Source organism: Somniosus microcephalus, chromosome 17, assembly GCF_052327205.1.
Source record: "Somniosus microcephalus isolate GS21.2 chromosome 17, FLI_Smic_1.0, whole genome shotgun sequence".
In the NCBI taxonomy this organism is placed as follows: domain Eukaryota; kingdom Metazoa; phylum Chordata; class Chondrichthyes; order Squaliformes; family Somniosidae; genus Somniosus; species Somniosus microcephalus.
The window spans coordinates 53,169,525-53,186,856 of record NC_141003.1 but is presented as its reverse complement, the minus strand read 5'-3'; the positions used below and the strand labels follow the sequence as shown (position 1 = coordinate 53,186,856).

The following is a 17,332-nucleotide window of genomic DNA, read 5'->3' as shown; positions in this document are numbered from 1 at the left end:
TGGCATTTTTTTCCACTGCTCTATGAACCAGCAACAAGGAGGTATAAACTCAGGGTAATTTCTAGAAGTATAAAGGAAGGATGTTAAGAGGATTTTTTTTGTACAAAGGGTTATTAGAATATGACATGCTTTAGCACAAATGATTTATGATATTTAAGAGGGAATTAGATAAACACTTCTACAAGAAACATTAAGCGATGCAAGGCAATGGGTCTAGAGTAAATGGCTCTGGTGAGGGAGTGAGCACTGACACAAGCGTGATGGGACAATTGGCCTCTTTCTGTATTGAACTTTCTACAATTCTATGGTACCACCAAACATCACATTAAACAAGGACGCAGCTCAATTAGCAAAGGCTGTGTATAACTGTGGCATACAGACTAGGGAGGGCTGGTGTTTAATACCCATTCCGTGCTGATGTAACCAATCTCAGTTGGGGAAACAGCAGAGGTGCTACATCTGGACATCACTCCCCAGAGTAAAGAGAATATATCAGCCGGGGGTTTCTGTTTTGGATTGCTACCTAGTTCGGACATTGGCTGAGGGCAGCACCAGGCTCAGCTGCGATGGCCTCCACGGTGGAATAGCAGGCTAACGCTCCGTAACTAGGCTAATGCATAAAGAATATCCACTTTAGCAAGATTCCAGTGGACAGCTGCCACCCTTGAAACCATTCCCCAGCACGAGTCAATGGCTTCAGGAGTGCACAGGAGAAAATTTAGAAGTTTACTTGTTTATCTCAGTCCCTGACATCCTCTTGAAGTAATTTGTTTGCTTGGTTGGAAAAATTTGATTTGTGTTTGAAGTAAGATCACATTCGCTTTTATATGCAAAAATGGGAAAAGCAATTCCTGATGAAATGCCTAATATAATCACACTGTTACAGAGTAACTTTTCTCTTCACGTAGAAAACAGAACCAATTGTATTATTAGAATCCAGGCTGGTTTTACTCCTTATCAGTGGTCGTGGATAGAGTTGCCATGTTAACAAACATTATTTCTATTGGTTAAAAACAATTACATTAACAGTAACTAAAATAATCTTCACTTTTCCTGATTAACCAATTGCAACAGGAATTCTAATCCCTGTTGCATAAAACATTTGCAACAAAACAGACAAACATTTGTAAAAACCGAGTTTGCCCTTAATAAAAAAGCACAGCTGAGGCCTATCCAAGGTCAAAAATTCCACCCAAAAGAAATCCACTGCACAGACAGTGAGAGCTCGTCCCTGATTCAGCCAGTGAGCCTCTCCACTCATACTAGTCGGATCCAGAATTGCTTTCAGTACAAATCCCTACTGTAAACATAACATTACAAAAGACTCTACCAAATGTGAAAATTAAAATCATTACATAACCCTCTATAAAACCTTGTTTAAAAATAAAATGTTGTTTAAAGTTTTAATTAGATAAACAGCATAAGTAGAATATTATATGGCATGGACAATATTTACTTTTCAAATGACCTGCTTATCTCACTTGTGTCTTTATTGTGAATTATGAGAATTATACTCATTAAATAGTTTCTATTTTCTACTGTACTACCAAATGTGTGGTTAGCTCTATACGTGCAATGTATTGTGTCCCAACATGTTGCATTTAACAAGACTCAACAATCATTTCAAATGACTACATAGAATATGCAATAGATTTGAAACCATTAATCAAACATTCCAATATATTAAACCAAGGATAAACATTATATCTGGCATGGCCCAGATCTGGCCTGACAAATATTTTGTACTGGTCTGTAAAGGCTTCAAAAGTGTTTGTGAAATACCAACTTGATTACTTCCACCATACACCACAAGCCTAATATAATGTGGTACAGCTGTGACACAAGCTTTCTTCCTGATTTTGCTTCAACATGTTCTCTGTTCCAAGTTTGGGCTTCACTCCAACCTCTGTCCATTTGTGAAGTTCCAGCTTTGCTATAATCTCTTTCCACTTGCCACGCCAAGGACCAGCGCCACTCCAAGGACCAGCGCCACTCTGACCACTGTCCTTTTTTGGCTCCAGATCCTGACTCTTGCCTAAGAAAGGAGAGAAAAGGAATATCAAAGTAAACAAAGAAAGAGAAACAGAAGTGATGGAAAGGAAAAGAAAAGAAGCGAAAAAGCAAAGAAAAACTATTTAAAAAAAGAAGCCAACTAGGTTTATAAAAAAAAGAAAAAAATAGAAAGCGAGAATCTGAAAAAGCTCTACCAATGTTAATACTCTATCATGGTGTGACACCAAGCAGTAGGGTACTGATTTGTATCCCTAATTCTTCAAACACAGTACTTAACTTTTGAAGTCAATAGAAATGAAAATTGGAAGAGGTGTTTAACGGGTGGTTGAGCCACTATCACCTGTTTTACACTATTGCCCAGTCACAATTACCCTCAGTGACCTCCTGATCTTAATGCCAACAAGAGGAGGCAGCAAGCACAATTTAAATGTCTCCTATATGGAGCAAAAATAAATTGACAGCCAAGCCATCCTGCTGCGTGCTAACTCGCCTGTGAGTGTGAGTTTGAATGGAACGAGTTATAGGTTCATCCATCAGTGAACTGGACTAGATGTATATTCCTGCCTCTGAAACTGAGCAAGTTGTCAACCCATACATTAAATTATTGATGATAAATGTTTTCACCCTAACTTAGGTTCAGTATTTCACACAGCATCATCCTGATCTTGTGCTGATCTTTCTCCAGCACATTTAGATTACATTTTAGGTTAGTTCCCCAGATATAATAATAAACCACACCTGACAATAAATCTTTCTGTCTGTTTCTGAAATAAATGTAGCTTAGTATGTGAGCATCTTCCGAAGGAAGTTCTATTCTGTGGCACTGGGCTACAAATTTGTGCAATGGTGCAGTCCGAATACGCGATCAGTTTACATGAATGTATTTTTTTATATTAGACAATGATCCTTAGTACAGGATACTTAACAAGGCTGAAAAAATAAAACAGAAGGCAAAATAATCAGGAAGTAGCAACGAAGTGGCATCTTGGTTGGCTTTTTAAAAACCTGAAGATTGTAGGAGGACTGGGAGAGGCAAATGAGTTCCACAGCTTTGAGGTCCTGGGATCGAATGAGTTGAGTAGGAGACCGTACAATGGATCTTGACAATGGTGGGGATATATTGGAGAAGGAGAAACATGTTACTGTACTTGGAAAGAACGGTAGATGAAAGTGCAGAGGAGAACTGATTAGAATAGTATTAACAAATTTCAGAAAGACAGGATGTGATGGGGTTAGAGGGGGAGTGAGGGACTGTCAGATAAAAAGGTTTTAAAGAGGATTTCAAAGTTATTTTGGTTATTATTTACAGTTTAACATATATTCATTTTCGCCACTGGATAATGCACTGCAATTGAAGTTGTACAGGCGAAGGATTGAGTTAGATCATTGACCTATCACTTTTGAAACCTGGGTTAGAATCTAGCCAAACTTGAAGCAATACAGGCTCCTCCTGTAGCAATAAAATTTGTATTAAAAATTGAGGTTGATGCTGAGAGTTAAATTTTCCTAATATTAGCAGATCTCCTGTGACACTGCTCACAATAAGTCAAAGGATGCACGTTTTAAAAAAATACCATGCAGTGCCACAATGCATTATTCTCCTAAAGTGCAGCATGTGTCAAAAAAGCTACAAAGTGTAACTGCTCTGCATTCATGAAATCAATTATAAGTCAAATTTGATTTAATTGTCTTATTTTTAAGCATGATTACTATGCTCAAAGGTTCAGCTCACTCCGATTTTAATTGTTGTTTGGTCAAGGAACCTTGCAGATTGACATCTACTTGCCAGTTTCAGGCTGCAGTTCAGAAGTTTAAATTATTTTGCAGCTGTAACAAAGTATGATGTCTTGAACGTGACAGCTAGACATAGCTTTTTTATATATGCAGATAGATGGTCCTATGGGATATTATCCTACATTTAACTGAAATTCCCCTCTCTGCCATTTTAGCAGAGATGATAACCATTTATTATAAAACGTTTTATATCTCCAGTACATTTCAGACAAACACATTTGAGTATTCATATGCTGGTATCAGATTGCATACTTTCGAGGCCTTGGTGTTCAATGAAGTGTTTGATGAATCTAAATGTGTTTCTCTTTTTAAAGTAGATCTGTTTCCTCCTGATCGATCAGTGTATATTCAGTACGACAACAGTGGAACTGCCATCTCCAGTGAAAATAGTTCAGTCACCATGGAAACTAGAGTAAATCAATTAGAAATTCGTCAAATAGTTAAGTACTTCCATGGCAACTGAGCTATTTTTCATTCAAGACAGCAGAAACTGTCAACAGGCAGCAGTTCTTGAAGTTCATTCAGTTTACTGAGCAGTTAAATCTCCATTATATTCTATTTCTAGCGAAATCGTAAATGAACGTATTAAGAACTTGTTTACAATTTCACTATAAATAGCGAGCAGTGGAAGTCTTCTTCCTAAACCTTATTTTACTTCCCATACCCAGGATCTGATCCTCAAATATTATTGCATCATTTCTTAGATGTAACATACTTGGCAGATGATGTCAATGCTTGGCAAATGACAGAAAATGCACAGAAAAGTATGAATCCAGAACTCTGGCCTCCATTACCATGAAACCACATGACTGGAGCTCTTCTCTGCTAAAGATGTGACTCCTGAAGTGGCTCAGTGGGTAAGTGTATAATTTGGAACTGGTGCACACAATCAGGAAGATCGTAGGTTTGATCACTAGCCTGTGCTGAGTTAGTACGTGTCTGGGGTGCTGTGGGAGATCTACAATTGACCACGATGACCCCAGCCTAGGGAGGGGGGGAAAAATCTGCCAGGTCCCACATCTAATCATTATCAAGTGAGCACATTCAAATAGCCTTGAGGGATAGACCCAAGGAAGGCTGCTAGTCCCTACAGAGCCAGACTTTCTATGAGCCAGCACCTTAACGAGTTGTATAGTGGCCAACCATGGTCAACTTTTTATTTTGATGTCTATTTGCATAGTGGCTGCTGAAGTGCCTTGTCTAGGTCTGGTGCAGAAGAGAGAAATTACGATACTGTATGCACTATTTTAGCAGCCAGTATATAAACGGGGGTTGGCAGGTAACAATTTAAAACATATCAAATAAACAGTGTCCTGCTGAGAGAAAAATTATTAAAATATTTTTAAAGCTTAGACCAGAATATTGGTTTTAATTTCATTCTGAATAAGTGAGATCTCATCTTGCTAGAAATGATGAGAAGTGAATTCTCTGATCCACAAGTAATGTAAGTCAGACAGGTTTTTTATTAACTCATATAAGGGCTCACCTTCCCACAAAGTCTACATTAATATTTGAGTTGAAATAGTTTCCTGAATCTTGAGCCTTGTAAATTAAAGGGTTCCTACAGATGTAAATCAACTATCTCTGGGAGATGCTGGACAGTGATTACTGGGCAGCGTTTGAACGGTACAGAAATGGAAGTGGCAGAAACCCACAGGATTTTTATTGAAACTAAATACTGCAGACGGCATATGTAATCAAAAATTTCCCACTATGCTGCTACACCTCTCGACTATACTCTTGCGATCACTCCATTTATTTAACTCTTAATCCTGCAATCAATGCATCTCCTAGCTTCCACCCCAAGGTAATGGCTAATGAAGCCATCTGGTGCTGTTTTCCTCCAAAGTTATTAATAAGGCAAATTGGGTACTGCAACGCATTGGACTGCAAATCAAAACAAGTCACAGTGACATTGCACAGATCAGTGACTAAGCCAGTGTTGCAGTTAGACAAGTAATTTTGATTATCCTGCCTCATTGATGCATTAGAAAGGATTCGGAGAAGCGTGTCTGGGATGATTTCAGGCTTTAGGCTACTAAGTTATGAAAAAAGGCTCCAGCAACGTAAATGTCTTTCACGGGAGAAAAGACTGAGGTGGGACATGATACAGATCTTCAGATAATAATGAAAATATAGATGAGGTGGAAGTAAATAAATGAATTATCTTGAACAATGAGCAAAAGACGAGGGCACAAACACCAAATTTACAAGTGTCAAACAAAGTTAGAGATGAGAAAAAATCATTTCTCTCCCCACAGTAGGGTAGTCAGTATGGATATTGTATCAATTGGACATTTGCTCCAGGATCTAACCATTACGTTAATAGTAACTGCCAAGAAAATATTAATTATCTCAGTAATTGTTTTTCAAAAACACCCAAGCAATTCAATGATGATTTGAATCCATCAGTAGATTGTTTCGTGAAATATCAGTTTTGTAATCTAGGATCAATTTTCACAAGCCTGGCTGCATGTTACTGCCAGATCTTTGCTTCTGCCACATGGGAATATTACAATTCTATACGAGTCTTGGCTGATGCATCACATGTGAGGCCATTTTTACTGAAGCATAACATTTTGCTAGTGTGTGAGGGAGGCATTTTCATTGTTGCCTCTCAGTTTTATAGTAAGCAATTTCAATTAAAAATACATCCCAAATCCTGAGAAATTTCAGCTGTAAGATGACATTGACAAACCACCACTGCACCTTTGACCAGGTTTATAACTCTGTAACCTAAATATTAAAGCCTTATGTTGTACATAGGACTTTCTTGCTGCATAATATTGCAGAAGACAGTGCGGCTCACTCCTGCTTTCTACAGTATATGCGGAACCGTTAACTAGCTTGGCTAAGTCAATAGCCCGACTATAGCACTTGAGTATACAATCTAGGGTGACTCTTCAGAGCAGTACTGGGTCCTTTGCTTTTTGTGGTATATATCAATGATTTGGATTTGAATGTAGGAAGTATGATTAAGAAGTTTGCAGATGATACAAAAATTGGCCATGTGGTTGATAATGAAGAAGAAAGCTGTAGACTGCAGGAAGATATCAATGGACTGGTCAGGTGGGCAGAACAGCGGCAAATGGAATTCAATCCAGAGAAGTGAGGTAATGCATTTGGGGAGGGCTAACAAGGCAAGGGAATACACAATGGGGCAGAAATTCCTCCCCAAACGCGTGAGTACGGAAGGGGTACTCACGCATCTGGCCGGAGGAAATGCTGGTTTTCAGCATGCACAGCGCATGCGCTGAAAACCGGCATTTCCTCTCCTCTAACCCAAGAGGTGAAGAGGCTAGCGCGTGCGCTGTAGGGGGCAGCGCGTGCGTCTTGGATTTCCTCTGTTTTGGGGGATTTGCGCATGTGTAAAGGCCTCCGGTCTTTACGCTTGTAAAAAGCACACGTAAGTATTTATTTTTACAGGTAAGTGGTGTTTTAGTGCAATTTAGAATTTTTTTTTCCACAGGTTTATTATTTTAAAGAATCTACAATAAGGTAAGTTTCGTTTTAGACCCTTTTTATTAAAAATTTATTTTTTTCAAAAAAATTGTTTAAATTATTTTTTTAAACTTATTTATGCTTAATTTAATGATTGGGATGTTTTTAAAAATTTTATTTAAAGTTTAAGTAGTGTTTTGGGGTGCAGTACTTACTCTCAAACTTATGAATGAAGTTTCCCCTCCCCTGATTGGCTGAACAGTGCTCACCTGATCCCAGCCGGCACATTGCACTAATTACGCCGCTGGGTCAGGTTAGCACAGCGCGCCGACATCAGAACCTGGCCACTGAAAGGAAATCCACTGCGGGCCAGGTTTCAGATGTCGGCGTGCAGGGTGAGCGCACATCGGGGGCTTGCACGCGCGGCAAGCCCCCGACACCAAGTTCTGGGCCAATAAATGGTAGAACACTGAGAAGTGCAGAGGATCAGAGGGACCTTGGAGTGCATGTCCACAGATCCCTGAAGGTAGCAGGACAGGTAGATAAGGTGGTTAAGAAGGCACACGGGATACTTGCCTTTATTAGCCGAGGCATAGAATGTAAGAGCAGGGAGGTTATGCTTGAACTGTATAAAACACTAGTTAGGCCTCAGCTAGAATACTGCGTGCAGTTCTGGTCACCACATTACAAGAAGGATGTGATTGCACTAGAGAGGGTGCAGAGGAGATTTACAAGGATGTTGCCTGGCTGGGGAATTTTAGCTATGAGGAAAGATTGGATAGGCTGGTATTGTTTTCTTTGGAACAGAGGAGGCTGAGGGGAGACCTAATTGAGGTGTATAAAATTATACACCTAGATAGAGTGGATAGGAAGGATCGAGTTCCCTTGGGAGAGGGGTCGATAATCAGGGGGCATAGATTTAAAGTAATTGGTCGGAGGATTAAAGGGGATTTGAGGAGAAATTTTTTCACCCAGAGGGTGGTGGGGGTCTGGAACTCACTGTCTGAAAGGGTAGTAGAGGCAGAAACCCTCATTACATTTAAAAAGTACTTGGCTATGCACTTGAAGTGCCGTAACCTACAAGGATATGGACCAAGTGCTGGAAAGTGGGATTAGGGTGGATAGCTCTTTTGTCGGCTGGCACGGACAAGATGGGTCGAATGGCCTCCTCCTGTGCTGTAAATTTCTATGATTCTATGGCGGTGCTATCTTTTGGTTGAAACATTAAACCAAGGCTCCATCTACCTATTCAGATGGATGTAAAAGATCGCCTGGTAATATTCAAAGGGGGAAGGAGGAGAATAACTCATGTTAGCTTCAATGGTGAATCACGGTACACATCAAAATTCTGGAAAATGCACCAAAAAAGTGTCAAAAATAAATAATCTTCTGGGGCACATGGCCCAGGTTTCCCTGGGAAATACATTTTGTACCACCAGAGATCATTTCTTCATTCAAAAATTTCTAAATCCCCCCATTGCAAAAATTGTACTTTTACACACTTTTGTTTTTAGCTCCTGCTTGGATACAACTGTGGGAATATTGGGTACAGCTCAGTTTATGTCATAACAAGTCTATGTACCACTGCACTCCTATTGTAGCAATTTGAGTTTTAGTTTTCACAAGAAGACAAATTGAATTGCAAGACACTAATAAAAAGTCCTGAAATTCAATGCAATGAAAGGTGTTAAACTTATTCAGTTGCCTTAAAGCAGTGGCCTTGGTCATTGGCCTTTATTTAGATCGGTTTTTCAGTTGGGCATTGTTTTTTGAGTTGTCAGCTCCTTGGGAGCTGTGTCAGCTTTCCTGAAGCTGTTCATCAGTTCTTCCAAGCTTTGTGGGTTGGCATGTATAAATTTGAGAGCAAAAAGGGGGCCGCTACTTTTATCAATAAAAAGTGGTGCAGTGAATAAGCTCGTTTCTCTGCTCCCTTAACATAAGAGGGCCAGGATTCTTCTCGGCAAGACGGCGGAGAATGAGGAAAAATCTGGGTAATGAGGCCTACTGCCACCTCCCCTCCCTGACCAGGATTTACCTCCCCTACCACTGCCAGGACTGCTGTTGGCCACTCTTTGCCCATCTATTGCATGGAAATGGGGTCCATTTCCCCCCCACACCCCTCACATGATGGGAAGTGGCAGTAAATGACCCAAGTTCTCCCAAGGGAGGGAGCCTTCTAGCTGCCACCTCTCCCTCCAATCTGGGCCCAGCTGAGACCTTCAGTGAGAGCCTTGATGCCATATTCAGGGCACCTCTGCTCCTTTAACGTCCCCTGTCACCTCTCTGGTGCTGCAGTAATGTCCCCGCTGCAGATCCCAACTACTGGGATTTTGTGCCCTCGCATTGGCGGGCTCCCTCAGTGGGAGACCTGCCATGCATCACAAATGAGCCCTGACCCAGGTAAATGGGTGAGGGTTGAGGCTGATTTGGAGGGGCAGGTGGAAATCCTGCCCCACCAGAGCTCTGCCCCAAAGAGGAGAATCCCAGCACAGATTTCTTCAATCAGCAAAATCGGGCACAAGATTTTGTTTTCCTCCACTATTGTCCTTTAATTTGTCTCCTTTCCCCTTCCCATCTGAAGGCATTGATCCTATTACTGAGCTAAGGTTCCATGGGTAGCTTGACCACTATCAGGGGAGGAGCGATCCCCTTCTAAAAGTACATGTGTATGGATAGCAGGTAAGATCATGTTGGGCTCAGCCGTGATGGCCAATGGGCAAACTGCTTGCTGGCACTCACTGTCTGGGGTCACAATAAAGACTGGCTATTTTGGCCAAGTACAGGAGTGTGCCTCTGGAATCACTGGCTCAAAGCCTTCAGAGCAGGAGGAAGGGAAGAACATTGGTGGAGAAAGGAGAATAAAAGAAATCTGATTTTTTTTAATGGATCTTTTTTGGATTAACTTGCCATACTTAGTAGATGTCACATTTTTGTGATATTCTTTGGAGTGACAGTATTTACAGCTAACCACTGACTGGAGATATTTAAACCAGTAACTATTGTATTAGTATATACAGAACATACAGACAAATAAAACAAATAGCCTGGTAAATATATTCGGTTGAGGGTCCCATTAGGGTTTTGTGCTTTAATTAGTTGGGTGTATGCTTGTCTTGTTCTCTCCAATTATTAAAGATACCTCCCTGGAATTTTTCCTTGAAAAGCAGGATATATAATTATTGGTAATCAGCATGACGGGTGATCAGAACTACTTACACACACACTGGTTTTCTAAAGCCTTCACAGTTATTTGAAGAAAATGCTAAAATGTGGAAAGATAGTAGAATCCTGTGTAGGTCAGGACAAAAAAACTGCTGCTAAGTCAGTGTGCATGGCACAAAATTGAATACAGCAGTGCTGTTGATTATTAAGTGAGCAAGTCAAATAGTAAAACAGATTTAACAATGATAAATGTGAAGTATTGCACATTGGTCAAAAAATGTGCATTGTAAATACACAATGAATAGAATTGAATTATCGAAGGAGACTTTGAAATGGAGATGAGTGATAGACCTAACCCCTCTGTATTAGGGAGGGGAAATTGGGCAGGGTTCCACTCCTCATTGCTATCCAGTGACTCCTGCTTGAAGTACACATTGGGAGTTGATTAAGGACAGGATTGGTCTCCACTGCGATGTCCCCATGGTTAAATAGCATTGATGTAATAAAACTCACTACGCACTTGGTTTGAGTATAAGGCAAGGCTTTAATCAACTTGTTTCACAACATGGAGGTCTAGTTGTCCTTCACTAGTTCCTTGTCTTACAAAATGTCCCTGGGCAAGCTGGGCCCACGCCCGAGTATTTATACTCCTTGGACGGCGCCACCAGCTGGCCGTCCAGTGTTATTTCATGAGTAGTTTCTTTATGGTGATGAGATTTATAACAAGCCTACTCACAGAAGAAGAATGGCTACTGGAGGATGACTGCTGCCCATACCCCCCACAAAGAGTTAATGGCAGCGGAGAAAATTGGCAAGTGGAGAAAAAGCAACATTGAAGTATCCACTAACAATGACAGATTATTAACTAAAATGTTAATAGTCGAGGGCAGATCACAGACCCTTCAGCTGATGTCACAGAAATGACACCTCTGTTAACACATTTTATAATACACACTTTGAAGTTCATGATTTGTGGATGTTTAGGTCCTTTGGGACAAGAGGGTTTTCTCTACAGTAAGTCTGTTATTTAATTATGCATATAGCTGGGAAAGATACATTTTCCAACCCTATCTCTTTGTTAGATGAGGTGCTTGCAGGGGTGTGTCCTGACTGCTAATTAAAGGATCTTGTTAAATACCAAATCATTTAATAATCTCTTGATTACTTCATTTTTTAATATGAGTCTTGTATACCATGGGCATAATTCTGTTTAATACAAATATGCAATCACTTGTGAAGGGTAAACCCATTATTACTGAATGTGCGCATCTTTCCCACATTACAAATCTTGTCATGTGAGAGTAGATAATTATATTAATACAAAAAAATAGCTAACAACAGTTAACTTGAAAAAGAAATTTGTACCATTTTGATTTTGTTTTGTGTATTAAATGTGTCATGGGATGATATGTAAAATTTGAAATTCTGTCCCATCAAAAATTGATGAGTGGAATCACAAACAGTTAAAATAAGAACATAAGAATTAGGAGCAGGAGTAGGCCATACAGCCCCTCGAGCCTGCTCCGCCATTCAGTAATATCATAGCTGATCTCCGACCTCAACTCTACTTTCCCGCCCGATCCCCATATCCCTTGATTCCCCTAGAGTCCAAAAAGTGTGTACCCTGGATGCTCTGCTATGTTGACATCCAACTTAATCAGAATGCGCTGCAGAAAATAGAAGTGCTAGAATTGCTCAGGGTGTAAAATGTGCAGTAATAAACTGGATTATCTTCACAATGGCCCAGATATTCCGATCGCAGGCCTCCCGCGGGCGGAGGACTGCGATCTGGAAAAATCTGCGCCCTTACCTGAGGGCTCCTGGGACACGCACAATTCCAATGCTGGTCCTCTCCAAACTGCAGGTGTGCAGGGCCCACGTATCCCAGAGGCGCAGGTAGTTCGCAGTGTCCCTGGGATCATGTGGGCCGTGGGGAGCCAATCACAGAAGGGAATCTCCCTTCATACATTTGACAGGAAGACCTGTCAAATATATGAATGGAGATCACCCCCAAAACATAGTAAAACTTTAAATAAATAAATAAAAAATCACATTTTTAAAATGACTTGAAAGTACAATAAATTGACTATTTTAAATAAAACATTAAATTTTTGAAAAAATAATTAAAGTTTTTTACGGGGCTAAAAATAAACTTACCTTTTTTTAAAAGTATTTTTAAATGATAAATCAGTGGAAATTTAAAAAAAAAAACTTTTTTCAACTCCTATCCTGGCAAAAGCAGGCCTTATGCCTGCTTTTACCAGGCGCAAGAATTGTAAGGGTTTTCTGCGGGCGGAGGGTCTCCAAAAAGCAGAACTATCCGCCCGCAAAGGCCCTTCTCCCGGGCAGCCAGAGGATCTGTCAAGAGCTTTCTTGACAAATCGGAAATGCCGGTTTCCAGCGCATGCGCAGTGCATGCCTAAAACCAACATTTCCGATATCCCTACGGGTGGGTTCACAGCGCGTACCCACCCGTAGGGATCGGAATATCCGGCCCATTATTTTGCTTGAACTTCCAGTTCTTAGTTAAATATTATTTTCAAAATAGATTCTTAATATAGAGCTTAAATTTGCATAATTTAGAAAATCTAAAATCCTGTAAATCACCTGCATTTTTAGAAGTTATTCTCAAACCTTAACCGTTAAATCTCTCAGTCTAGAACAGCTTCATTTTTACATCCCGTGCTGTGTCTAGGACTTAGCTTATCATAGACAAATAATTACCAGCCAGTCCTCTGGTTACTGATTATCTAAATTTTACAACAGCTGAATAAAGTAACTCTTGTTCTGCATTACAGTTCTAAAGGTCACGTTGATGCTATGTTTATTATTTTGCCTTATTTTGCAGTTATTTGGTTATGCCTTTTATGGGAACAGACCTTGGCAAATTAATGAAGCATGATAAACTGACTGAAGACCGGATCCAATTTCTAGTGTACCAAATCTTGAAAGGCCTAAAGGTCAGTTTGTCCTCCAGTTATTAATTTTGACTATGCGTCTGTGATACTAATCCTAGTTAATATCCTAATCAGTTTTAAAATGATAAGTTTAAGCTAATCTGTATAAATATGGGGAAGTGAGTTAGTTACTTTCCATCTTATGGCCTTCTTGTATTACTTTGTCACACATTATATTAATTTGCTTCGCATTTAGAGTTATCCATAATTGGATTTTTCTTTCCACCAGAGTACAATAAACCACATTCTTTTGCCCTTTCCTCTCCCAAAAGCGTACACCAGAACAATGATCTAATTTGTTTTATTATTCTGGGGATGTGGGTGTCGCTGGCAAGGATGGCATTTATTGCCCATCCCTAGTTGTCCTGAGGTGGTGGTGATGGGCCTTCTTAACCACTGCAGTGGTTTGAAACAACTGAATGTCATAGTCATAGAGTTATACAGCACAGAAAGAGGCCCTTCGGCCCATCGCGTCCACGCCGGCCATCAAGCCCTATCTATTCTAATCCCATTTTCCAGCACTTGATCCGTAGCCTTGTATGCAATGGCATTTCAAGTGCTCATCTAAATGCTTCTTGAATGTTGTGAGGGTTCCTGCCTTTACCACCCTTTCAGGCAGTGAGTTCCAGATTCCAACCACCCTCTGGGTGTCTTGCTAAGCCACTTCTGAGGGCAATGAATAGTCAACCACATTGGCATGGGACTTAAGCCACATATAGGCTAGAATGGGTAAGGACAGCAGGTTTCCTTCCCAAAAGGACATTAGTGAACCAGTTAGGTTTTTATGACAATTATGACATGATGCCAGTTTTCTTTTTCCATATTTTTGTTTAAACTGAATTCAAATTCTCAAATTGCTTGGGATTTGAATTCACGTTCTCTACAGCCCCCTGGATTACTGGTCCAGTAATATAATCACTACTGTACCCGATCATTATTGATATATCACACACATAAAGAAGGATACATTTAAGCAATACATAAGAAAAACATAAGACGTAGGAGCAGGAGTAGGTCCTTTGGCCCCTCGAGCCTGCTCCGCCATTCAATAAGAACATGGCTGATCTGATCTTGGCCTCAACTCCACTTCCCTGCCTGCTCCCCATAACCCTTGACTCCCATACCTTTCAAAATCTGTCTATCTCCACCTTAACTATATTCAATGACCCAGCCTCCACAGCTCTCTGAGGAAGGGAATTCTAAAGATTCACGACCCTCTCAGAGAAGAAATTCCTCCTCATTTCCGATTTAAAAGGGTGCCCCCTTATTCTGAAATTATGCCCCCTAGTTCTAGATTCCCCCACGAGGGGAAACATCCTCCCTGCATCTACCCTGTCAAGCCCCTTCAGAATCTTATATGTTTCAATGAGATCCCCTCTCATTCTTCTAAACTCCAATGAGTATTGGCCCAACCTGCTCAACCTTTCTTCATAAGACAACCCCTTCATCTCCGGAATCAACCTCGTGATTCCCTTCAGCACACATGTTCTTTGTAGTCTTGTGAAATGAAGGATGGCGCCTACCAGAGTTTGAAGCTTTGTGAAAAATGGCAATTCTTTGCAGTTTCAATGACAATGAATGAGAAGTTATGTGATTTAGTGCTTTGGCACCAACAACAACGTTCATGTGTGTAGAGTCTTTAATGTAGAAAATATCCAAAGGTGTTTCCCAGAGGAGAAATAGCTGGCGAGCATCAGTAGAAGATTTGAGAGAGATGAGCAAACACATGGTCAAAAATATAGGTTTTGAGGGGGCTTTTGGAACACAAAAGTACCATGGCTGTAATGTGCTTCCAGAAGTGAGTCTGCACCCACACAAGAGTAATTTGCAAGTGCAACTCGCTCATAAAACAGCACAATGTTACTCTGCAGCTGGCTGCAAATTTGACTTGAGGTTAGGTAGGTGTCAAATTTTCATCCTATTCTTTCATTTATTGGCTCACAGAAATTTGTTTAGCTACCAGGCATTTATTGCAATAGGGTTTTCACAAAGTTTTTTTTTAAAAAGACTGCTAGAGGCAATAAAGAATCTGACTTCCAGTTAGTGTAATGTGTTAATTTAATTAAGGAAGTAACTTAAATTTATATGTAAAGGATATTAATATGTGATGTCTGAAATTCGAACCACAAATTTCTCAGACTCTCCGTTTTGTGTATTTTAAAGCAGCACCACATTTTGCGTTGGTAGGAAAATTCTATGAAAAGATGTGGGTAACGCACACAAAGTCTACAACATTAGGAATCTTTAATAAACTAGTATGTTAACTCCTTTGTCATTATAACATTTTAGAAATTTTAAAACACAGGAAATAATGTGAGGCGCTGAAGTTTTAACATTCCCCTGGCTCCTGGATTGTCAGCCAAGCAGAAGAGGCATTTGCTGTATTTACCTGGATTGGATTTGTGCTCCGGTTCTAGTGGCGCTAGACTTTTTCTCAAATTTTGCACCAACTGGTCTGCCAAGTTTTTTTTTACCGGTCACTTTTTAAACCCATGAGGACTGCTGAAATGTTTTGTCATCTTCTCAAAAATTAACAGAACGTTTAAATTTTCTCCGGTGCCTGCTACAAACAAAGAAATACGCTTGTACTCTAATGTTCAACATTTCACCCGCGCTCTACATTTCACCCGCGCACTACATTTCACCCGCGCTCTACATTTCACCCGCGCTCTACATTTCACCCGCGCACTATCCGCAGGCCCAAGGAAATGTCTGCCTCCTTGGGCCTGCTGGTTTTATAAGTTTTCACCTCAAACATTGTAATGCGGAATGATGAGGAGAATCTTTTTTACGCTGCGAGTTGCTGTGATCTGGAATGCACTGCCTGAAAGGGTGGTGGAAGCAGATTCAATAGCACCTTTCAAAAGGGAATTGGATATATTCTTGAAAGGGAATAATTTGCAGGGCTATGGGGAAAGAGCAGGGGAGTGGGACTAATTGGATAGCTCTTTCAAAGAGCCGGCACAGACATGATGGGCCGAATGGCTTCCTTCTGAGTTGTATCATTCTGTTTTGGACGAGAGCCAGAGGCACATCTATGGGGCAAGCAGAAAATTCTGCCCCACTCTAGATCAGTCCCCAAAGGCCTACCCTGAAATTCCTAGGCTTGTACGTTCTGATAATGGTACTCATTTATTCCTCTCCACTACCATTATGGCTGCCAAACTTTGCTGTGTGGTTTCACATCAATGTGCTTGTAAACTGTTACCAAAAATAATACACTCATTCACTGAGTTGGAATATTACTTTATATTATTATGTTGAAATAAAAGACTGTCTAAATGTAATCCATCAATTTGTAGCACATACATAAATTCTTAAGACATTACACAAGTTCTAGACGCCTCCTAAAAAATAGCAATAATCCATCTATGCACTCCACCAAATTCTACAAACTTTGGTCTTTCTTCTTTGCTCAGTATACACATGTTATTATACTGAGCAATGAAGACACATTCTGTTAGCTGTGCTAACATTTATATTCACGTGTATCCACAAAATATGTAAATAAATAAATATAGTAAGGTAACCAGATTCCAAATTCCAATGGTGAAGTATTTATAGTAAAAAGAATCGCTAACCTGGGCTAGTTGGATGTGTTATATAATTAAATTTAAAGCATTTTTTTTTTTCTTTTTAACAGTACATCCACTCTGCAGGGATCATCCACAGGGTAAGCCATCCTCCATGCTATTTTATGTTCAAGAAATAACTCCATAAAATAACGACTGATTTCATTTGATTGTAATTGTATTGTATTGTCACTGAGCATTACGCATACTAGACCAACATTACATAGTCCCATTCAGGTGGCGTTGCGAGGCTAAAAAAAAATCTCAAGCATTACAACATGTTAGCAGCATCTGTTCATGATTTGAAATAATGTGCGATGCTCAATCTAGTAGATGCTCCGATGCTGCGTTTGAGGCCCTGTTAAAGTCACGAGTTGCTGGGTGAGTTTATCA

At 40.2% G+C, this 17,332-nt stretch overlaps 1 protein-coding gene across 1 annotated transcript in view; it reads left to right on the top strand.

Annotated features, from left to right (window-relative positions):
- LOC147105720 (mitogen-activated protein kinase 12-like) overlaps nt 1–17,332 on the top strand; it is a 65,393-nt gene that overhangs the window by 22,230 nt on the left and 25,831 nt on the right. Inside the window, exons 4-5 of the mRNA XM_086010348.1 lie at nt 13,259–13,370; nt 17,011–17,040. Coding sequence (XP_085866474.1) covers nt 13,259–13,370; nt 17,011–17,040 — 142 coding nt within the window. The remainder of the gene's footprint in view (nt 1–13,258; nt 13,371–17,010; nt 17,041–17,332) is intronic.